The 24,414-nt window shown below is 42.2% G+C and overlaps 1 protein-coding gene and 3 non-coding genes across 4 annotated transcripts in view; all 4 read left to right on the top strand.

The window, feature by feature from the left end:
• NOP58 (NOP58 ribonucleoprotein) overlaps positions 1-21,805 on the top strand; it is a 35,257-nt gene extending 13,452 nt beyond the window's left edge. Inside the window, exons 7-15 of the mRNA XM_075001552.1 lie at positions 429-563; positions 2,927-3,072; positions 4,138-4,264; positions 5,436-5,599; positions 6,316-6,450; positions 7,467-7,528; positions 13,093-13,226; positions 19,836-19,957; positions 21,496-21,805. Coding sequence (XP_074857653.1) covers positions 429-563; positions 2,927-3,072; positions 4,138-4,264; positions 5,436-5,599; positions 6,316-6,450; positions 7,467-7,528; positions 13,093-13,226; positions 19,836-19,957; positions 21,496-21,549 — 1,079 coding nt within the window. The 3' untranslated portion in view covers positions 21,550-21,805. The remainder of the gene's footprint in view (positions 1-428; positions 564-2,926; positions 3,073-4,137; positions 4,265-5,435; positions 5,600-6,315; positions 6,451-7,466; positions 7,529-13,092; positions 13,227-19,835; positions 19,958-21,495) is intronic.
• On the top strand, positions 3,188-3,272 carry LOC142017277 (small nucleolar RNA SNORD11B). The gene has a single exon (XR_012646511.1). It is a non-coding gene; the product is annotated as a small nucleolar RNA SNORD11B (small nucleolar RNA).
• LOC142017275 (small nucleolar RNA SNORD11) lies at positions 4,431-4,516 on the top strand. The gene has a single exon (XR_012646509.1). It is a non-coding gene; the product is annotated as a small nucleolar RNA SNORD11 (small nucleolar RNA).
• On the top strand, positions 16,289-16,371 carry LOC142017276 (small nucleolar RNA SNORD11). The gene has a single exon (XR_012646510.1). It is a non-coding gene; the product is annotated as a small nucleolar RNA SNORD11 (small nucleolar RNA).
• Positions 21,806-24,414: the final 2,609 nt, after the last annotated feature.

Below are 24,414 nucleotides of genomic sequence, written 5' to 3'. Positions count from 1 at the left end.
CTGACCAGTGATGAGAAATTAGTTTTTCCTCTAAGAATTTGGTCTTTGGCACCTCTGTTGTTGATGCCGTTTGTGGAGGTAGCTTGTGTGACGTGAACTGAGACCACAATGTAGTAACAGTTTAAAGATGCGGAAATGATTGTGGGGGAGAACATAAGAGTACCATGTTCTGTATCCTGGCTTTGTTAAGGGGAAACAAGCTAAAATTTCTTTGGAAAACTACATACACCCATCCTTACTTTCCCTTGAAGAATGCATGTTATAATGGAGTTACTCGCACTCAGGTAGTGTGAATGGAAAAGTCCAGTGCTCCAAATTCCATGCTCTGTTGCTGCTGGAATCTAGTTGAGTTGAAAATGAGTGAATTCAAAATTGTATCTGGCTTAAAAATGTTTCACTTTACACTGTACTGTCTGTCCTATTTGCAGCCCTGCTTGATGATCTGGATAAGGAGTTGAATAACTATATCATGCGCTGCAGGGAATGGTATGGCTGGCACTTCCCTGAATTAGGCAAAATCATCACAGATAACCTAACCTACTGTAAATGTGTGCGTAAAGTGGGTGAGTAACAATTTTGAGCATGCGTGGGAGACGGAGTATTAGTAGCAATTGCAATTTAATAATGCTTTGTGGACCAGATTTCCTGCTTTTCATTAGAGTGCAGACTATTTCACCTGTTCACAGGTAGATACCATCTCAGTAACAGAGATATTTAGGAAGTAACACAATTTTTCAGTCATTTGCTGTAATCTAGCAGCTAGAAACAAGAAAAGCTAGCACTGGGCAGCTCTCCACAAACCCCCAGCAAGTGCTCCACCATTAGTTTACTTCATGGGCGATGGTTTAGGAATTACTGCTAATTGATACGTAGGGTGACCAACCGTCCTCTATTAGGCAGGACAGTCCTGTATTTGGGACGCCAAAAAGGTGTCCTGACACTTTTAAAAGGGACTAATTGTCCCATATTTAGGTCCGCTGGGGGTGGGAGCATCTGCAGCTCCCACTTTCCCTGGGCTCCAGGCCAGGGGCATCCATGGCTGCCGCTTCCCCAGGGCCGGTGGGGATGGGGAGTGCTGGCTCCCTGGGGCTTGGTGCAGCTAGGAGGAGCTGCCCCTTTTACCCCCCATGTCTCCCTGTCCCATATTTGGGACAGGGAGATATGGTCCATGTGTAGAGAGAAGCATTTTGTGGTTTTTGGTGTTTCTGGAGACCACAGCTGGCTTATAGTTATTCCTTGCAAGAGAAATAACAATGGCTTTAATTTTGTGGACATCTGTATTTCAACATATAGGCATGGTTTTTCTATTGATTTGTACAGTGATGTTGTAGCTTTGCGGTTCATAGTGGAATTGGATTTTAAGGATGTTTCCAGTCACATGTTAGGTAGAAATAAATTAGTCCTTGATAATGGTAAATGGCTGACTTAGCTCTCCATGAAATTCTCCTTTTTGTATTTGATGGGTGAAAACTTTTTAATATTAGCACCACTTTAAAATGTTATGGTGGGAAAATTCAAGTTGTGGCATAAATTTGTTCACAGGAATAGATGTTCGTTTGTTTGTGCATTCCATAATTATTTTTGCCAAAAAATGATTCACCATGGAGAAAACTGCCGTTTTTAAGCTATACAATAAGGGATTTATCAAATTGTGTCTATAATGGGTATTTAAAACCATTTTCAAATTGAACTGGCTTTACAGACCTATCTGCTGATGTGTATGTTTGGAATTTAGAAGAGAAAGCTCATAGAAATGTATGAATGGAAGGGATTTTGATAGGTTACCTTGTCCCACCCACTGCCTTCGGCAGTGCCCTATCACCTTTGGCCCCCACGGCCTTCATATCCACCTCGCCTTCCAGGGCTTAATCTGTTCATGGTCTTGCCAGGGCTGGGTAAGTCTGCTGGAAAAGTAATATTAGTATATTTGTTACTGTCCCTTTTCATAGTCAACTTAGTAGCTAGTAAGCCTTTTGGGGGAGGGGAGGCAAAAAGCCCAAGAATGTGCAAAACATCTTATTTGTATTTCTGTTCTATTTAGGTCTAGTGAAATAATAGAACTGTACATTATTTGTATGACTGGATATGCCTATCTTCATATTTATTTGTTTTCCATAAAGCTAATTACATATTTTAGGAAGGATTGTCAGCACAAGATGATGGACTCATTGAGGTCACCAAACCATTTATTTTGAGAACCCCTGATCTAGAGCATCCCTGACACATCTTTGTCTAATCAGTCCTTGTTTCTGCAACCTTCCTAAGCAATTTGTTCCGGTGTTTAACTACCCTTACATTACAAAACTTTTCCTAATACCTGTCTTCAACTCGCCTTGCTGCAATTTAAACCCATTACTACTTATTCTGTCCTCAGTGATTAAAGAGAACAATTTATCACTCTCCTCTTTGTAACAACCTTTTACGTACTAGAGGGCTGTTATCTTGTTGCCTCTCAGTCTTCTCTGCAGCAGACTAAACAAACTTAATCTTTTCTTGTAGGTCATTTTTTCTTGAATTTTGTTGTTCTCTTCTGTGCTTTCTCCAATTTGTCTACATCTTTACTGAATTGCTGTGCCCAGAACTGGACACGACACTCCGACTGAGGAGGGTGGAAGAATTATTTCTTATGTTTTGCTTATGACACGCCTGTGACTATATCCTAAAATGATGCATGTTTTTATGCAATAGTATTAGATAGTTGACTTGTGTTTTGTTGGTGACCCACTAGTACTCCCTAATCCTTTTCTGCAGTACTCCTTTCTAAGCAGTCATTTCCCCTTTTGTATTTGTGCAACTGATACTCCTTCCTAATGGGTAGGTGTTTCCATGTTGACACACTTGGCTCTTGACTCTTTGTAATCCCTCTGGTTTTGATCTGCTCGGTCATCTTTCTCCTTTTCTCCCCACCTTCAATCTTGTCCTGCAGGAGACAGAAAAAACTTTTCATCTTCTGACCTCTCGGAAGTCCTGCCAGAGGAGATTGAGGTTGATGTGAAGGCTGCTGCAGAGATCTCCATGGGGACAGAAGTATCAGAAGAAGATATAAACAATATACTGCATCTTTGTAACCAAGTATGTGTGCCCTTAGAACTTTAATTTAAGATGTGTAGCAATTTGGGCGGCTTCTTCTGCAGATAGCTAGTTTCTTAAGGAGCAGTTTTCCTATAGCAGCTCCAGTGCTCTTTCTCAATGGCAGTGATGATTATGCTGTTGTTGCTCGCCTGATGTACAAACATGAGGGCGCACAGTCACTACCTCATCTGATGCCATCTTAAGATTGCTGACATGAAGGTCATTGGACGGGACTGTGGTAGAAAGGCTAGCAAATACATATTAAGTGCTCAGATACCCTTAGAAAGAAGGATGCTATGTAAATTCTAAGTTTGTATGACCCCGTTCATTTCTTGCAAAATGTTTCATAAAAGTGTAGTGCTAGCCCCATGTCGTAGGTGGGAAAGCTGATGCCAAGAGGGTTACGGGCCTAGTTGTGCTCCCATTCTTGTAAAAGATAAAACTTGCATTTCAGTAGTGCAGAGTCAAGCAATCTGATTCTTTAACCAAGCCAACACCGTCAGGGACAGAGAGAAGGTGAGGAGTAAGAGCCAGGGACCCTCTACACCAGGCTAAGTCTAGCACTATCTTACCGACTGCCCATTTGTACACTTTGATTTTCAATGTCTAACAGTCTTTGAGGTAAAGAATATCCCATCTTAATATTTGTGGTAAAGCAGAATGTTCCAGATTTTATATTATAGAAAATGGTATTGGTAATTGTCCCACCATGTACTTGACATATTGTCAGTCCCTTTGTTGGGAGTTAGTGATAACAGCATAGTGAAGAGAAAAGCAGATCCACATTAATACAACAAAATAGGTTTTCCTCTGAAGCTGCCAGTATACAGCTTTCAGATAAACTTCATTGGCTCTGTTAGGATTTCACATTGTTACATTTCAGTCTGCGATAGCTCATATTACAAATTTGAATTACACAATCATATGAATTTATAAATGTATTATTGAACTGATAGCCTCCTGAGTGCAATGCTTGGGGATTTCCCTTTTTGACACACACAAGCACTTTTACAGTTGGTTATTACCTGTTAGATTCCTTTAACCTGATCCGTTTGTCTGTGCCAGGTGATAGAGATCTCAGAGTATCGAACACAGCTGTATGATTATCTCAAGAACAGAATGATGGCCATTGCACCTAACCTCACTGTTATGGTTGGGGAATTGGTTGGAGCAAGGCTTATTGCTCATGCAGGTAGGTCACTTGGATCAGTGTCTAGGAAGTTAGATGTGTGTACAGCAAGTTCACGAGGTGAGTCCATCAATAGCTTTCCCTGGGGACCTGATCAGGTGAAAGTATTGTGCTTGATGTAAAACATTTTAGATGAAAGCCAAAAGGACATACAGGCATGAACACAGAAGTAGTCAATGATGATGCGTTTTTCAGTTTGCCTGACTTCTTTGTAGAATATGAGGGCACCTTCAGTCACTACCTCTTCTGAGACACTTTCTGAGCCTGTTGCCAACCGTTTCAGCTTTGGCTTCGTTACACAGCTTTTTGCCACATGGGTGTGTTGACACGGTCATGTGGCTAAAAGTCTGGCAGTGTGAATGCTGTTTGTTGGCACTTCTGCTGACAAAATACTTTGCGTTGTGAGAGTGTTCCTGCTGCTGATGAGCTGCTACATGCCTCAGCAAAACATTTGCCTTTTTCAGAAGGGGGCTTTTTTCAGCAATTTTGTCACTCAGTTGGCAGTGACAAAGCCTTAGTCACATCTGAAGTAAACTGTAGGAGTTGCTTAAGGATGTCAGACTGACTTGAAAAGTGTTAAGATTATCTCACCTTCTTAAAGTGGCGATGCCAGCTACAGATCATGCTGTCAGCATTGTTACTGGTGGGATGATGTTTTGCATCAAGTCAGTCTCCCCATCTCCTTTCCAAATGAAAGCCTGGAGGTACGGAATTGGTCTGAAGCATGGTTACTGATGTAGTAGTGTATCAATGCCACTTCTCCTTCCATCTAGAAACTAATGGAAATCCTCTTATTAATCCTCTGTCATCAAAGCTTGAAGCTTGTTCTACCTTCATTCAGTTCCTGTTATCACCCTTATGACTTGAAAAGTCTTGGAAAGTCTGCACTGCAGTAAAACATCCACTGCTGGTCTGAGTCAGCTGTGCAGGCTTCTGGGGGGTCAGGTGTCAGGGCTGTAACATGCAATGTGGATATTTAGGCTTGGAATAGAGCTTTTGAACCTGTGGCATTTCACAGTCCAGGCTGCACCCTGAGCCTGAACATCTGTACTGCAGTTGCATAGCCCCTCATGTTAGCTGACCCGGCTCAGCCATTGGTAGTTGACTGGAGCATAACCGTATCCTTCAGCTGTTGATTACCAAGTGAGAATGACATCGCTTTCACTGCTTTTAGGTTCCCTTTTGAATCTGGCAAAACACCCAGCTTCCACTGTTCAGATTTTGGGTGCTGAGAGAGCTCTCTTTAGAGCCCTGAAGACTAAGCGGGACACACCCAAGTTTGGTCTGATTTATCATGCTTCCCTTGTGGGACAGACAACTGCAAAAAACAAAGGAAAGGTAAGTTTCTGAAATGATTTAATTTGCTGGTTAGCTTTTTTCCAAAGAAGTGAATGCCTGGAGATTAGCTAGATATCATGAGGGATTTTTCCATTGCTGCTTGTGCATCTTTTTTTTTGTGAGGGTGTGCAGAATATCAGTGTTGTGTTTCCTATTAGAAAAAAGGAATAGAGTTATTAAGGCAAAAGTCTAATTGAAAATTTAAGTGACAAAATCTTGCTGAATTATGTGATTAGCACTGGGTAGCATACTTTCTTTAGGTGCATTAAATTCCTTTGCTATTAGTAAAATATGCTAAGAGGATCTTAGGCTTTGTCGGTTTCAAAGGAGAAAATCCTTGAAATCATAGGCTTCTACTCCATATTGCAATGCACACCTTAGAGTTAAAAGACCTGGAGAATTTAAAGGTGTTTGATGTAGCATGACTTTGAGCATGGGTTCCTGCTAGAGTAAAAAAATTGTGTTTTTAAAGGCAATTTATGTGTCAGGTTTGCCTGATTTGAGAAGGGTGGATGGTGAAGTAAAGTTACCATATCAAATATCTCAACATTGAAGATGTAGCTGAATGTGATATATTTCTTATTTTCTGAGTTAAGTGTAACAACAAGGGTCATTTTATTCTCCTGTTTCTAGACACGATTTGCAGATGTACATAGTGAATTACCAGCTTGTGTTTGGTCTCAGCATTTAACAGTCACCTCTCCCCCCACCCCCAGATCTCTCGAATGCTAGCAGCTAAAACTGCATTGACTATTCGTTACGATGCCCTCGGAGAAGACTCCAGTGCTGAAATGGGAGCTGAGAACAGATTAAAAGTGGAGACTAGACTCAGACATTTAGAAGAGAAAGGGGTGAGTTTGCTGTGCTGTGTTGAGAAGATAATTAAATTAAAGAGAGAAGAGGTTAATTTTGTTCTTTGTGTGGGGTGAACGGTGTAGTTCTTAATGTTTTTCAGTGCTCCTGTTTCTTGCATAAGATTGTGATACTTTCCCTTGCCTTATTTTTCCCTGATGTGGGCTGGAACATAAAGGTGAAGAGATGGTCGACAGCTTCAGGGTGAGCCTGTCCCTGCAGTCCTACACCATCACTTGCATAGGTTCCTCCTTCCTTATTTACATTTAGATGTCAGTGGGAAACCTCACTTTGGATCAGGAGCATGAAAAAGATGCAGACTTAGGTTCTCTTGGCATTTCTGTTCTTGGGTACTTGATATTTTGTGGCATTTCTATTTCTGGGAAGTAAGCTCCCTGTCACTTTAAGGATTCTTCCTTTCTCATATTGCCCAGTTTGGTGCTCCTAATTTGAATATCGTACATGTATCAAACATACTAGTAGTCCCCAAACACTCCCTCTGGAACCAGTAAACAGAGCCATTGTCAGCCAAAGAGAATGCTCATTTGCTCTCCTGTCAACAAGAATCAAGCACTCTGTTTCCCCACAGTGGTCCGTCAGTATCATATCTTGCTTCTGTGAGGAGTATCCACTCTGTTCAGAGTATGTGGTCCTGTTTAGCCCTAGTGGCTGTGGCCTTTAAAACTTAGGCATTCACACAAACTTAATTCAGTGTTGACACCACTTATGAATCACAGAAAGGGATTTGGACTTGATGAACCTTGAACAGGTTAGAAACACATTGAACTTGGTACAAAGGTTTCTAAATCCAAATTATGACTCTCACCAGCTAGCTCCAAAAGTAAATATTGTTTAGTTATACTTCACTGGCAGCTGAGAGCATGTAGCTTTTTTTTTTTCCTCCAGGCACTGAATGCCTATCTGCAGTTTTAACTCCTTTCAAGGGCTGTGGAGTTTGTTCTAAGTTGTTTTCATTATGAGTAATTTGTTTTTCATTTCTAAATTTTTGTCCTAGATAAGAAGAATAAGTGGCACAGGAAAGGCCTTGGCCAGGTCAGACAAATATCAGCACAAGAGGTGGGTCATTTTGTGTTCAGCTTGGCTGAGTATAGCTTTATTTTTATCTCCCAGGGACTTAGGTTTCAATCTCTGCTGACTTGAGTTCCAGGAAACATTTTTCCTGCACTTGAATACTGGCAAGATGCCTGTTTCTGGGAACCACCAGCTTTTCGTTCATTTTACACGGTTGTGTGGATTAGGGTGTCTGCCCTAATTTTCTGAGAATGGGTTACTAAGACCTCTTATGAGAGAACGTTGGGCATTACATGTTTCATCTCCCTTATCCAGCATGGTTGGGATCTGATTGCTGTAGAGCAGCGGTTCCCAACCTTTTCCAGATGGGGACCCATTTTGACAATTTAGTAAGACTTGGCAAGGTGATTCAAAAATGGGGGTGGCGGAAAGCAGTGCTGTAACAAGCTAATTTTGTGCCTGAGGAATGCATATAAAATTGTGCCCCCTCATGTTTATATATTAATATATTTTCCATAAAAAAGGAAAATAAATGAATCAAATAATAATGTTAGAGTTTTATTTTATTATCATACTTAATCAGAGTTTTGGTGAGGGAAAGAGTCATACTCAAACCACTGCCCCCTTTCCCGGTTTAAACCCCACACTCTGAGGCTAGAGGGGCTGGCAGTGGGGGAGACAAACAAAAAAAAATGAAAAGGGAGATATCAGCTACATAGAAGAGAAGTGGGTGCAAAAGAGGGGAAGAAAATTACTGCCAGAGACTATTAAGTGGCTTGTCTGAGATCACCATGAATATCAAAGACGCAGTAGCAGTCTTTGTTATGCGTAAGGCAGGGGATCCAACTTTTCTTTCGCTGGGGGACATGCCAATTTTTTTACATGTTCCAGGGGCTGAACACGAGATAGCTGCCACCACCACAACTCCACCCCCAATCTTAGATTCCCCTCAACAGCCCCAAACCACCCTCAGGCTTAAACCTCCCAGAAACCCCAAACTGCCCCCAGCCTTAGGCCCTCCCCAAGCAGCTCCAAACTGCCCCCAGCCTTAAACCGCCCCCCCAGCAGCCCTGAACCACCCCCCTCATAGATCTGCCTGCCTCCACCCCCGCAGCCCTAAATGACCCCAGCCTTAGACACTTCTCCTCCTTCCACAGCTTCATCACTGGGGCTGCTAGGCTGGGACGCTCCCCCAGCCCTCCTGCTCCCAGCAGGTAGACTTTCAACGCTTAAGCATGAGGTAGTTGCCATCTCTAGTGACAGAGATCTGCCTGAGGCAGCAGTGTTAAGATACTGCAAATGGCTTCTTTAACAGCCACATGCAGCTGGGAACTGCCCAGCTGATGACCCTTAACAAATCTAATGGTGACCCATGTTTGGGTTATGACCCATAAAGTGTAGGGCTTGTGCAGAAATCCCTGTGACCAGCCCCAGCCTGCTTCTTCCCTCCCCAGCCCAGGCTGCCATGGGACTCCAGCTAGCTGCTGCCCCCCTGGTTGCCATGGAGCAGAAGGGGACTCTAGCTTTCAGCTCCTAATGCTGTGGGACTGGCAGACCTCTGCCCGTTCCCATAGGGATTCCTTCACCAGCCACTACTCTCATCTAACTCACTCTTGGTCATGCTGGACCACAGATATTGCTGGATGAGAGAGTAACAGATTTCAGAGGTGCAACCTGTGTTAGCGTCAGTTGTGAAATTGTGGTAGCTCTGAGTATCAGTGCCTATCTGGTTTATTTCATGCTGGTCAGAATTATTTAGAAATGTAGAAATACAGCGTTTAGGTAAATTTTCCCTCCATAACGTATTTGAAAGCCACACTAGAAACTTGTGTTGTGGCAGTTTGGTTCTAGAAAATTCTCAAATCATGCTGAGCGAAGTTTCGTCTTTCCAGTACATGATCCATGTCCCTGTGTCCTTACCAGTAAATGTTCTGTGCATCATGTAAAATATTATTAAGATACATTTCTCTTACCTGCAGTGATACTGAAAAGTGTAGCTCAAAAAGAGAAACATCCAAGTTTAGGGCAACTGTCATAAATGACAGGTCAGAACTTTGCTCAGCCAATACACAATTAATTTACTTCAGCTTATTTACCCTGATGAATCATCTGTTGCAGGTGGACATTGGATGTGTGTGTAGCACAAGCACTCTTGAGAGGTTAGTTCTGGCAGCATTGAACATGCAATCCCATAATAGCTGCTTCAGTCCTGGCTGCTGGTCACAAAATTGCATATCTTCCAAGGGAAATCTTCAAAAATTGTAGTGATGTAGGTTAGTTCCATGACATGATGTATGGCAGGATTTTATGTATCAAAAAATTTTGAAATGGCAACCGATGACTTTTAGAGTAGAGAGTAGGATAACTTTATAGCCTCAGTCTGTTGACTCGGGGAGTCCTGATTTCCTGGCTGGACATGTTTGCATAGTATTTCAGTGCTAATAAATAGAATTCCAAGCTTAAAAGGAGACCAGACTAAAGATAATTTCCAGTCTGTGTTGCTCACCCTAACAGTCTTGAATAGAAAATGTGAGAGACACATTTTACAGGTTGAACATCTTTAGTCCAGAACTTCCTGGTTTGGCAACATCCATGGTCTGGCATGATTTTAGTTAGCTGGATGGCCACTCATCATGGGAGAAGCCAAGTTTCCCTGCAGTTCCATAAAGTTTGTTTCCAGCCACCAGTTCTGGCTGTCAATGTTCTTCGCTGTTTAGCTGTAATTTTCTCCTAAATTGTCTTCTAAGAGCCCATAAATCAGTGGAAATGTAGGTAATGCTGCTAGACAGTATTAACCTCCAGTGGTTCAGCAAATTCTCTGGTTTGGCACAGGTTTGATCTCGAGGGTGCTAAACTAGATGTTCAACCTCTAATGTGAATAAATTGTGGTAATTAATATTTCTGAGTTTTCTGTCAAAAGTGGCTATCTGGTAGCAGCATTTCTGATGCCAGTAATTTAGGAGACAGATTGTAAATTAAATTCTGTTTCTATAGTTATACTGATTTAATTGGCTATTTAAAATGTTAAATGTTAGTTCTCTTTATGACTGAACTGATAAAGTGTTTAGGGAGCTTCTGTTAAAATCTGACATGGATCACCCCTGAATTACTCACCGTTGCACTCACCTAAGTTTTAACCAAGGGGGACATCTGCCTGGGACGGAGCATCTCTTCCTGTGGTCCGGGATCATGGCTTCTCTGCTGGAGCTGGTGAGGTGCCTCCTCCCCCCCCTCAGTCACTTCCTTTTATCCTGCAGCAGCAGTTGTAACATACCCATCAGGATGGATGGGGGCATGGCTTTTGCTGCTAAAAGTGCTGCTAATAATGCCTTCTGTTTCATTGTGGAGCAAAATCCTGCTCCCCCCCGCAGCCCCATTCCATCTTATAAAAGACATATTAGAGTTGGGAACAGTGTAGAGAAGAGCAACAAAAATGAATGCTAGTATGAAACAGTTTCCGTATGAAGGGATATTTAAACAGCCTGTTCATGTTTAGCTTGGAAAAGAGATGACCGATGGGGGAAATAAGGTCTTTAAAATTCTCAGTGTTGTGGAGAGAGAGATTAAAGAAGTATTACTTGCGCCTTCATATATCACAAGAACCAGGGGTTACCCCATACAGTTAAAACGCAGCAGGTTTAAAGCAAACATACAGTCAGCTTGTGGAACTCGTTCTCAGAGTAACAGAGAGAAAGCCGTGCTAGTCTATTTGTCCAGATATCTATTCTGGAGATACCATCACTGGACCTAACCAGGTTATACACAGAATCACGGGTGCACGTTCTCATGTTCCTCAACTAACATCATATATGCCATCATGTGCCAACAATACCCAGATGTTTTGTATATTGGACAGACTTCAAACTCTCTGTCAAAGAATTAATGGGCACAAAACAGACATAACACTCCTGATTCACAAACTGGTCAGTCAACATTTTAACGGAGTGGGCCATTCTGTTAATGACTTAAAAGTTTGTGTTTTAATGAAGAGGAATTTTCACAACAGTCTGCAAAGAGGGGCTGCTGAGCTCTCTTTTATATTCAAATTTGACACATTAACACGTGGTTTGAGCTGAGATGTGAATTTTCTTGGTCATTATAGGGGCTCTTTTGAATACTTGGCTTAATTTAATTCTTCACTCCCTTCACCTTCTGCCCCTCTAGTCTCTGATTCGCTCACCTTGATAATTTTTTTCTGATTTGTCAACCTTGATTACTTTTTTGGTTCTCTGTACCTTAAATATTGAGTCTGTTCTGGTATGGCTATGGTCTGAAGAAGTGGGTCTGTCCCATGAAAGCTCACCACCTAATAAATTTTTTTGTTAGTCCTTAAAGTGCTACTTGACTGCCTTTTCATTCTCAGAGGGTTTTGTAAAGACCAAACTATGAGTGGGATCAAAAAAAGATTTTGTGTTTGTGGATGATAGATCCCTTGGATGCTGTTAGCCAAGATGGTCAGGGGGTGCAATTCCATGCTCTAGATGTCCGTCACAGTCCTATTGTCAGAAGCTGGGAGTTGACAAATGGGGTGGATCACTTGATGACTGCCCTGTTCGGTTCACTCACTGTGTAGCATCTGTCATTGGCTGTTGTCAGGATACCGGGTGCTTGGCTAGGTTGACTGTTGGTCTGACCCAATATGGCTGTTCTAATGTTACGCTTGTCCACATGGCCATATCCTCTCGAGGAAAAGTATTGGTCAGGCTCAGCTGTAGAGTGAACAACATACTGGATGGCAGGAGCTCTCTGACTGGTATAGAATTGAAATCTTAATTTTAATGACCCTTAACAATAAAATATAACATTCAGCATAGCTGAGAAAATTGTACTATGTTTGCCATGGCTTTGTGCCATTTTTGGTTCCAGGATAGCTTTCCCTGGACCATCTTCTGGTGGTGAAAGAGACCAGCTTTTGAGCTACGCAGTTGAAGAGTCCTGTGTACAATACACCCCCGCTACAGGCAGTGTCAACTTGCGCTTAACTTATGATAACGCAAGTCAAAATCCTGGGGTTCCCAGGGGCTGGGGGCTCCTCCGTCAGCTCCCCACTCCAGCCCCTGGCTCCCCCAGCTGGAGGAACCAGAGAACAGACAGCCACTGTGACATGGCTTCTCCTCAGCTTCCCCCAGCTGGGGGAAGCCGGGCAGGCAGACAGCTGTGCGGCTGCATCTTCTCCCTGGCTATCCCTAGCTTGGGGGGCTGACAGGAGCAGTTTCCCTGTCCCTGTGACTGGCAGGGAGCTGGGAACCAGGCAGCAGCCTAGCTCCGAGCTCCCCCCGACTTGCATGAAATTTGAGTTATGTGAGGTTGTCCAGGAACACAACCCTTGCGTAACTCGGGAGCCTATTGTTATTCAAACGCTTTTCTTTCACCACCAGAAGTTGGTCCAGGGAAGGATTCTACTTTAGTCAGTTGTTTCTCAGTTGAACTCTAAGGAATAGAGCTCCTATGTGTTTGTTTCTTGATGAATGGAAAACAGGCCCCCAGTGATGCTTCACTTTCCATTAGCTGTGGGTAGGGAATTGAAAAAAGAGCATTTCACCAGTGTATCTTATTTATAATGTTGTTTCTTCCCTTGCAAGTTTACAAATGAGTGTATTTTATTCCAGCGAAGTGAAAACATATGACCCCTCTGGTGATTCTACACTCCCTGCTGTTCCAAAGAAACGTAAAATTGAAGAGATGGAAGAAGGGGAGCCGGAGGTTACAGTGAAAGTAAAGAAGATCAAAACAGAGGTTATAGGTTGGTTACTGTATTTGTGCCTAAAGTATTATTTCCTCTTTGCTGGGTATGAAGGGAATCAGAATGGCATCTAATGGCCTTTCAGAACACACAGCTGGTTTCCATGATTTGTGGGGTTTTTTTTGTTTGTTTTTTAAATGTTGATGTGGGCTGAATCTGGACTGTATTTGTTTTATGCTCATTTCTAAAAGGCCTGTGGTACTGTATGCATAACATAGAGGGTTTTTTAAGGGAAAAAACCTCAGTCTGTTACAGAATTACTTGCTGAATTGATCAAACCTTAACAGACACTGTTTGCTATCATGACATTGCACTCATTTAAAAATTTGCCACTCTATTCCCTTGTTTTATCCTGTTTGCTATGAGTATGATAAGTGTGTATTCTCCAAAGAGCTTGCATGGTATCCAAAATTGGAGAAAGGAAGTAGTTCAGGCCTCAGAGGGATGGCTGTGTTGATCTGTTTCAGCAAAATCAACAAGGAGTCCTATGGCACCTTAAAGACTAACTAAATCAATTAGGCATAAGCTTTTGTGGGCTGAAGCCCATTTCATCAGATGCATTGGCAGGGATATATACTCATGGGAAAATGGGAATCTTAGGTCGTTCAGTCAGGGTGGACGTGGCCCACTCCCAACAGTCAATGGGAAGGTGAGAATACCAAAAAGAAGAAAAGTGCTTTTGCAGTGCTCTAGCCGCTCCCAGTCTCTATTCAGATCCAGTCTGATTGCGTCAAGTTTGCATGTAAATTCCAGCTTTGCAGTTTCATGCTGCAGTCTGCTTTTGAAAATGTTTTGCTCAGGTTTGGAAACTGTCAGTTACTTAGCATCCAGGAGGGTTAGAGAGTTCTCCTACTGATGTCTGAATATAACCCTTCTTGCTGTCTGATTTGTTTGCTGTCCATCTATTTTTTTTTAATGCAGAGAGTCTGGTTTGGCCAATGTACATGGCAGAGAAGCATTGCTGACACATGATAGTTTAGATCACTATGAAATTGATAATTTTCTTTGGGTGGATAATAAGCCTTGTGGCTAAGGAGGAAACCGTAAATGTGGTTTCTCTAAACATTAGTAAGGCATTTGACAGTCTTGCACGATCTCATTAACAAACTGGGAAAATACCATTTCATACCGTTTGGCATGAAATACCAAACTTGTCTAACCCTTCACAGAAAGTAGTTATGAACAGTTCACAATCATACTGGAAGGCTGTGGCCACACTTGGCCAAAGTTTCGAAAGGGCCATGGCCAAATCAGAGAATATGGTAGGAATAAGGGGATTTCGAAGTCTGCGGGGTCTTTTCAAAAAGAGCACCGTATAGCCGAGCCGTGTGCAATCGAAACGTGGCACTTTGAAAGTGCCACAGCTGGCAGCGTGCTATTGAGGCACTGAATATTCACTTCATCACCTCATTAATATTCTCTGATTTGGCCATTAGCATGGCCCTTTCAAAATTTTGGCCAAGTGTGGCCACAGCCTTGGTATAATGAGCGGGGTGCCATTTGAATCAGATTTAATATCTGTTCTGTTCAATACCTTAATCATTGATTTAAGTAATAGTATAAAGTATGCATATAAAGTTTGCAGACGATACCAAGGGGTTTGCAAGTGCTTTGGAAGTTAGGATTATAATTCAGAATGATTTGGACAAACTGGAGAATGGTCTGAGGTAAACAGGATGAAATTTAGTAAGGACAGTTTCAAAGTACTCCACTTTAGGAAGGAACATTTTCACACACAAAATAGAAGTGACTGTTCAGGAAGGAGTACTGCAGAAAGGGATCTAGGGGTCGTAGTGGACCACAAGATAAATATAAATCAAGTTTTTTTTGCTATAGTGTCTCAGACATCATTCTGGAATATATTAACAGGAATGTTGTAAGCAAGACATGAGAAGTAATTGTTGTGCTCTACTCTGTGCTAATTTGGTTTCAACTGGAGTACTGTGTCCCATTCTGGACACCACGTTTCAGGAAAGGTACTTGGGTGTTACGGAGAAGGCCCAGAGAAGAGTAAAAAAAATTATGAAAGGTCTAAGAAAACTTGACCAATGAGGGGAACCTTGAAAGAATTTGGGAGTGGTTAGTCTGGAAGACAGAAAAGGGGGTCAGTGGAGGGTGCAAACATGACAGCTTTCAAGGGTCTAAGAGGCTGTTACAAGGAGGAGGGAGAAAAATTGTTTTCATTAACCTCTGATAATGAGAAAAGGAGCAGTGGGCTTAATTTACAGCAAAGGGAAGTTCAGGTTGGACATTAAGAAAAGCTTCCTAACTGCCCGGGTGGTTAAGCACTGGAATAAATTGCCTAGGGAGGCTGTGGCATCTCCATCATTGGAGACCTTTTTATGAGCAGGTTCGACAAACACCTGTCAGGGATGATCTAGATCAGGGTGAGCAAACTTTTTAGGTTGGACTCCACTTTCCATCCCTGCAGTTAGCAGCAGCCCCCACCACCCCAACCTGTTTAATGTAATCCAAAGTGACAAATTTCGGTTATGTTTGTATGCAAAAAAAAAAAAAACCCTTTTGGCACATGTAAGAAAATAGGTAGCATATCAAAACTTCATTAATTGGTGAATACATGTACATAAAAACAGTAATGTGTTTCAACATTTTAAAGAGCTGGATGAGCCTGACACCCAGCAGCCAATCATCCTGCCCCTCCTTTTGAAATTTAATGCTCTTCTCCTCCCCGTGCCGCCAAGGGGGCCTGTTCCCAGTTTGTTCACCCCTGTCTAGATGGTGCTTGCGTCTGCCATGAAGACCTTTTGAAGTTCCTTCCAGTTCTATGATTAACTCCCCTCTTGAGCCACTGAGGGTGATTTGCTGGTTCTATGTCATGGCCAGATCCCCTAATGTCAAAGTAACCTACATGGTGGCCACCTATGCTGGTTTTATGGCATCTTGCACTGGTGGAGGGGTGCACAGCCGCTGTAACTTAAGTGAATATTGGCTTGAGCTATCGTCTCCAACACAGATGTATCTTTCTGCAGTGCTTGGCAAAGGGTTCACATTATGACTTTTGCTATGATGTTTCATAAGATAATGAATCATGGACAAAGGGATGGTCTGTGGTGATCTTAGTGTTCCTTGCCTAATTCCTTTTGGAATATGTGGGCATGTTTAGTCACTACCTCTTCTGAGACCCTCCTGAGTGTGGTATCAGCACTGAATTAACCCTTTATTAACAAAAAGAATTGTTTCCTTAGACTTGCTTTTATAAGCATAGATGTGAGATTCTCCTCTGTCCCCCTACCCCAAAAGTGCTCCAGAAAACATGGTACCTTGTGCTGACATTTCTCTCAGGTATTCTGCTACAAGGAGAAAATCTATGAAAACTGTGACCATCTTTCATATTCATCAGTATGGTTAAACATTAACATTTTTTTTCTTTTTTTTTTTTACTCATTAGCCTGTCTTGCCATAAAACAAGTACTTTTACATATGAATTGTATATCTGATTCATTTGGCTTTAGTGAGTACTAGCACCTCCTAACATTTTGGGGCTGTTTAAAGCTCAGTTTTGGCAATTAGCTTGGGAAATCAGCATGGTTCAAAGGAGTGGCAAAGTTATGTTGTGCACATAATAAACTTTGTCGGCAGATCTCCTGGTTTTGTTGAGGAATCTAGAGCTGAGCTGTGTTCCTGTCTTAGCAGGACATTGGTTAAGCCTCTTAAAAATATAACCAGCTTTCATGGTATGTGGACAGACATCCTTAAATTAGAATTAAGGGTATAAATAGGAAAATAATTAATTAAAATTTACCAAAAACAGCAACCCAGGAAAACACTGAAGAGCTGCAGACTCCTAAGTGAAGTTAGAAGTGAGAATTTTGAGTTAGAGGAGTGCCAAGTAAAGTTCCGTAAACCACCTTCTTGGTATCACTCATCTTTCATCCTCCACCAGAACACACAGCCATACATCTTGCTTCATGGCCAGCATTAGCAACATGTGTGTTATGCACTGTTTGCAAAACACCCCTTGTATATTTGGGCACTGAGCCCATCCAGATCTTTCTCTGATTGTTGTTCTTTTTGTGCCAGCTGTACTGTGTTTAGTAGTGCCCAGATGTCCCACTCATGGCTGAGGTGCTGTTACGCTAGGAGCTGTACACATTCTGAGGAGTATATGGAAGAGCTTACAGTAAAACCCCTATTATTTGATTTTGACTTGCGCTTTACTTGGATTCTCATGAGTCAAAATTGTGAGTGGCGGGAAGCCAGCAACCAGGCAGCAGCCTGGCTCCCAGCTCCCCTCCACTTGCAGGAGCCAGGAAGATGACCAGCGCTGCTGCCTGCTTCCTGGTTCCCGCAAGGAGGGGAGCTGGGAGCCATGGCTGCCACCTAGTTCGCAGCTCCCCACCAGTTATGGGAGCCGGGAAACTGACCAGCACAGCAGTGGTAGTCAGTTTCCCGAGTCGTCTGACTTGCAAGAAATTCGATTTACACGTGGTTGCCTGGTAACGCAACCTACATGTAAGTCAAGGGTTTACTGTATTTATTGCTTGCCATCTGCAAGTGAACGTGTCCATTCTCACTGTCCTCTTATACCAACGGCGGTCAGTAATTTTGATGTGTGGGTCACTCCAAGAAGTTGGAAAGTGATCAAGGGCCACGCTCTTGCATGATGTTAATGGAGGAGGTGCAGGGGTCTGGGAAGAAGGCTGGGTGCTCGGGATAGGGGTTTGGGTTGTGACCTGGGGCAGGGGATTGAGGGGCAGTGTCTGAGAGGGAGTATGGGTGCAGGCAAAGGGGCAGAGGATTAGGGTTATGGTGTAACTCATGGAACTCACACTTGCCTGTACTCATGTAGCATCAGTCAAGCTTAAGTATTCTGGGTGCTCTTCAGTCTGTTCCAGAGCCTGCTGGCAAAGGCTCTTACCTCTTGTCAACTGCTGTATTGCAAAGAATCCCTACTGAGCTGAGTGACTTGCCAGTGCCAAGCCTGGAGGGAAAGAACAGCCTCCCTGGAGCTGTGATCCTCATTCTGTCCAGATTCAAACATGTGAAATCTTGTGATGAGCTCTGTTGGAAACTAGCAATTGAAGTCTTTATTAATGCATTCTTCCGCGAGCTACAAGAAATGACAAAGCCTTTGAATACTGTGTTTAGTAGTGCCCAATGTCCCACTCGTGGCTGAGGTGCTATTTTGCATTGAAATTTATGTGATCGTTCCTTGCTTCGTATTTCAAAGCAAATAAAGAGAAACAACGCAGGTTATCTTCCAAACCAGCACATTGTCTGAAAATTCAATCTCTTTTGCTCAGTATCACAAATGAGTAAACTCACAGTACAGCAAATATGACACAGGATTACATATCCCACATTGTGCAGTGAGATAAAAATAATTGTACTTGTACATTTGTTACTTCTCTCTACATAGATGATAACAGTGTAGAAGGTTATATATGCACACACATTAGTTGCATGTTGCCATGTTGGCATTTATATCTCTTGTGGGATTGGCTTATTATGCACACCAGGGCTTTCATCTGTAATCTTCTTCTACTGAGGGCTTTAGCATTTGTTTTAAAGGTAAACTGCATGTGTGGTGTTCTACCTGGCTTTAGATGTAAACAGACGTTCTACTCTAGAGCCAATTTTGTGTCTCCTGTTTAGGCTTGAGGCAAAGGTTTAAAGCCGCCTTTTGTATCTTTTCTGGCCTGAGCAGTTAAGCCTGCTGCATTTTTGTAAGTTTAATGGGAAGCCAAGTCTGACTTTGTCCGAGGTATTTCTTTCCTTTTTTGAGTTGAGTCACCCTCTCGCTTTCACAACGGACTAAGTTCTCATTTGGGAAGTGCTGTGAGAGTTCTCCCCCCCTTCTGAGTCATGACAGCACGCCACAAACTCTGTTGGCGTCAGCATCCCAGTTACGGAAAACCTGAAGTTTTGTTGTTACATCATGGGTTCGTGCGTTAAAACGCATTGCGTACGGAAGACCCTGGTATCCAAGACTGGCTCAGCTAAGCAAAGAGATGTAACGTGGTGGAGCTGTAGTGGTGATGTGATTCTGCTCCATAGGATGCCAGATCAGTCATCTTTTTTACTTGGTATCTCTGAAGGTTCCCAAAGCTTAATAGAGTGCCTGAGTGTTGGTGGTTATAAACTAGTAAATGATACTGTGCTTGTCTATATGTTCTAACAACTGGTGGAAGACAGTGCTGTGTTAGCAGCATGTTCAGATTTGTTAGAATAATGACACTTTGAGGCTTAAACAGAATTGTCAACCCCGATGTCAGCAGGCAGAAGGCATGTGAAAAAGGGAGGTGGGGTGGAGAGATGAAAATCCATGTAGGACTCCCATATGCTCTGTAACATGTACAACTTCATCCTCTTAGCTCAGTAGTTAGAATATTGGTCTTGTAAACCCAGGATTGTGAGTTCAGTTCTTGAGGGGGGGTGGGTCTTTCATGGGTCTGGGGCAGGGGCGGGGGCGGGGGGAGATAGTCAGGGATGGTGACAGATCCTGCTGTGAGTGCAGGGGACAGGACTTGATGACCTCTTGAGGTCCCTTCTAGTTCTGATATGATATGTACAGGGCAGCTATGGCTTTCCTTCTACCCTAAGCACATCTGACAACTGACTGCCTGATTTTTGCTTTTCTCTGAACAGAAGAGGCAGATATAGAGGCAGATGAGCCAGTCAAAAAGAAGAAAAAGAAAAAGGAAAAAAAACAAATAGCTGAGGAAGAGGCAGCTTTTGCTGAAGAGCCATCCACTAGCACAACAGTGGAGGTGAGATGAATTTTATTCTAAGTGACCAGTTGCATTAAAATCTGCAAGGATATTTTCTTTCTGAAACAGTGAAGACGAGAAAAAAAATACGAACGTTTGTATAGCCCTCTGTATGAAGATGACAGCTTTATAGTCTTTTTAGCCCTTCTGTCTTATAATATCCAGTAATGTGTAGGCTATGAGAATGGTCAGATGACAAACTAGGATCATGAGAAATTCATAAGCTTCTCCAAGTGCACAGTTTCCTTTTTTTCCCCTCAACCTCGTACTTCAAAATGCAGTGCCTAGTTTTATGCCCCCACCCTTCCAGCTCAGCTCAATGGCCTCTGTTCTCCTTGCGTCCACTGAGTGATGTTCACTCTTCAGCATCCTTTAATTGCTCATAACCTTTTTTGTCCAACACTGGGGGCTGCACTACATGTTTCACTGCATCAGCTGGGGTTGCTGCTGTGTATCAAGATAACTTCTAAATGGCACAAGAGAGTGTCTGCTATGGACGCACACATTGACTCAATGCCCTATCCTTCAAATGTTTTCTATTCGGGACTGCAGGGTTTCTGAAAGCATATTAGGTACAATTGTGAGTTAGCAGCAGGGGTGACTTACCTCAGTTTCTCCCATGAAAGTGGACAAGGAATTTTTTCTTTCCTTTGATACCTGTGCTAGCCAAACCCTACTGTAGACCAATGGTGGGCAACCCAGAAATGGAGGAAATGCCACTTGGGTTGCACCGCTGCCCCCCACCCCACAGTCTGGCTGAGTGCTGCACCCACCTCCTCCCTAGCCCCCTTTCTGTACTTCCGCTCCCACAAGGCTGACACGTGAGGGGAGATTCCTGGTGCCCTGAGCTGCAGGTTGTGAGGACTTCTTTTTCACTTCTCACTTCTGTATGGCCCCTGGTTTTTTTCTGTGGGTTAATGGCTCAAGGCTCCAAAAACAGGTTCCCACTCCTGCCTTAGAAATTAGCATATTCTGTGGCTGAGCTCCATTTCTGCAGCCATCATCTTGCCCAGGTTTACATGGAAGGTGACTATGAGTTCCTGCAGTCCTGTGAGCATCCTTTTCCGTGAGACTACAGCTACACTGCATTTTAAACTTGGCAGAATATACACAATTTGTGCTATGCAAATTGGACATTCCATTTAGCGTTTATTTCGAAATAGGCGATTTCAGCAGACAGCACCAGATGTTGAAATACTACGTTATTTCGAGGCATCCCTTACTGCTCCTGCAATGAGGTGTACAGGGATGCCAAAAAAGCACACCTTATTTTGAAAAATATTTAGAAATAACAGGCACTTTTCATAGATGCGGAGTAGCCCAAAATAGCTCTGCAGTGTAGCCATAGCCTAAGAGAACAGAGAATGATGTGAAAGAGTATGCGCACACCTAACGTCAGTATGTCGGCATTTGTAAACTGCTTTGTGAATGTGAGCATCAATGTCTGAAGTCCTACATTATCCATCTGCTTCTATTGATGTTCTGCATTACCTGCTCTGTCATCAGTTGGTCACAGAAATATTTCTGTTGATTTGCAGAGTGCAGAGAAAAAGAAGAAAAAGAAGAAAATCAAGGTAGAACAAGAGGACTAGTGGGGGGAGAAACAGTTCATTTGGAAACTTCAACTGAGAATATATTCCATAAAATACTTCCCTCCCTAAGAGGAGAGGGCAGGTGGAAGATGAGTTTGATAAGTACAGACCATCTCTTCCTCAGAACAAAATACTTAAGTTTTGCATAGGTGGGTCACTGCCTTAATGAAATTTCTTTAATTTGAAAAGCTCACAATAGGTCTTTGTTCAATGGTGGTCCGTTGTGATATTGAATAAAACTATGCTTTTTTGTATACATCTTGGGCCAAGTTTGTTTTGCCTCTTTCTGATTAGTTCATCACAGTAACTAACTTCACTAATGTTTTTAAGTCAATTTAATTTTGTAAAATTTGTAATCATGAGGAGGAGGATCCAGCTTTCTTACTTTTTTAAACCTTAAATGTTTTCGTTGAGATTATTATCTACAAAGTCAATTCAAAAGCTGTGATACTATTTCGGAGACTTGTTTAGAAGACTTACCGTAAAAGTAATGTAAATGGCTGTGTATTCATAAGAATGTTGATCTTCACAGAAGCCAGAATAATTGCACATAGAACAGATGAGCTCCATTATCAGTGTACAGTGCAGTTTTCATGAGAGACCTTGAGAGAATTTGGGAGTGAAGGTTACAGCATTTTGCGAATGTCAGACAAGACAGAGGATTAAGTTTGCAGTAACTTGAATAAAAATGTCTCGTGTGGCTTTTTAACAATTCCACTTTATTTGCCACTCAAAAAGCCAAAGGATTGAGTTCATCAGTTGCTTATTGGCGAAACTGAAGAGGAAAGCTTTTCTTTTGTTTTCAAAATGTAGATGTCTTATTTTAACTTATTGTTAAATTGCTTTTATTGCTTTTGGCTAGCAAATGGTTTGCTACCCCGCTGAGCCTTCAAAGGACTTATTAGACCCTATAACTATAGGGTGTACAGTGAGAAGCGTATTCAACTTTAGTTTTATAGTTGACCTTTGCCCAATATTTAGTGTAGATTATCCTTGCCTATTACTCCCTTTTCTTATCTTTTTATAAGGCATGTTGTCTTCCCTAAAAAAAAAAAAAAAAAAATATCTTTCCCTGGCTAAAAGATATTTGATATCTGATTTAGGCCGTGACAGTTACTGATTTTCTGTGGTAGATAATTTATTGCCCAGCTTTGCATTTAACTGCAGTCCCATGTTTGCTTTGTGGCAGGAGAAACAGACACGTTGACTCTCTAATGAGAATGTTAATCTGTTTGCTTAATTTACTCCTCTTGGTGTGTAGAAGATGCAAAATCTATCCTCCTTCTCTGCCTGTGTGAATGCTTAGCCACTGCCTTCCCTGGGTTTCAAATGGGAGCAGCTATACCTAGTAGAGCAAAAAAGCAGTCCTGTAGCACCTTAAAGATTAACAATATAGTTTATTAGGTGATGCGCTTTCATGGGACAGACCCATTTCTTCAGATCAGGAAATTCTGAATTCAGAATTACAGAAATGCAGAATTTTCAGGTCTGCGGAAGTGGATCTGTCCCATGAAAGCTCCTCACCTTATCAATTATTTTGTTAGTTTTTAAGGTGCTACAGGACTGCCTTTTTGTTGGTGAAGATACAGGTAACACAGCTATCTCTCTGTGACTATAACTAGTAGAGGGAGGCTTCTTGGGATGTTGTCTTGCACCTGTCTCTGGCACATCGTGCTGCTCTGCATCCACTGCTTATCCTTGACAGGGCCAGGGTTGCTTGTCCTTGTGCTACTGCTGTCTCCTGCAATTGATGAACTGTTGCCACTTAAAGCTCTGTGCAGTGCAGTTCTCCAGAGGGAATCTTCAGAATTCACATGCATTCTGATTTTACCGGCCAGGTAACAGAGGCATTAAATCTGAATCTTGCATGAAAAAGACAAAACATGTACAATTACCCGTGAAAGCAAAATCTCTGATACAGTCCCTGTAGCTTTTTATTATGCACGTATTCTCAAATAATTAGAAATTAGGGATTTCATTATCCTCTTTAGTATTAATGTAATCACTTCCCCAAAAGTCTTAAACCATTATTCAGTACTCAGCTGCTGTCCTGTATAATTAAGCTGAATGAAAAAATTTGCATGACTCTTTTATTAGCTAAACAGTCGGATCAGAATTTTAAAAGTTACATTTCCATGTTTTTGTAAGCGCTGTGGGTTCTCACATTTTAAAGCAAAACTGCTCTGTAGAAAATGGGATAATGCTGAAGGCTTTCAGGGTTTGTTGAAGATGATGATGGGCCTTTGTGGAAAAAGGAACAAGGGAAGGAGACAGTTAAGTTTTGGATCCTGGACAGGTGGTGCATCACATCTGTCCTTTCCTGCTGCCCTCCTTTTAAGCAGGGCTGGAGATTACTTTGAAATGTGACTTCCAATTTGAATTTCTTGAGTAACTAGTTTTGTGACTGCAATATTTGGATAAGCATGGTTCTGTAAAAATGGTCAATGAATGTCGACAGTGTTATACTGACATTAAAGTGGTTGTCATTTTACTCTAGGGTTAACACATCTGAATCCATTTGCTGCTATAGGCATTTAACACAAGCTTGGTTATACTGAGTTCCCCTTTCACAGGCAGTATGTGCTGCCATAATGGCTTTAGAAAGGAATTTGAGCCATTATACGAGAATATGGGTTGAACGTCTGGTCTGGCAGTATCCATGGTCTGGCATGATTGCTGTTAGTTGGATGTCCGCTTATGGATGTGGCCAAGTTTCGCATGGTCCCATAAAATTTGTTTACAGCCTCTAATCGTGGCTGTTAGTGTTCTATGCTCTCTTTTAGCTCTAATTTATCCTTAAATGTCCAAGAGCCCAGTACACGGTGGAAGTGTCGTTAATGCTGATAGGCAATATTCTAGTGGGTT

The sequence above is a fragment of the Carettochelys insculpta genome, chromosome 8 (genome assembly GCF_033958435.1).
Source record: "Carettochelys insculpta isolate YL-2023 chromosome 8, ASM3395843v1, whole genome shotgun sequence".
In the NCBI taxonomy this organism is placed as follows: domain Eukaryota; kingdom Metazoa; phylum Chordata; order Testudines; family Carettochelyidae; genus Carettochelys; species Carettochelys insculpta.
Note: the sequence above shows the minus strand (reverse complement) of the source record. Positions and strands in the feature narration are given on the sequence as shown.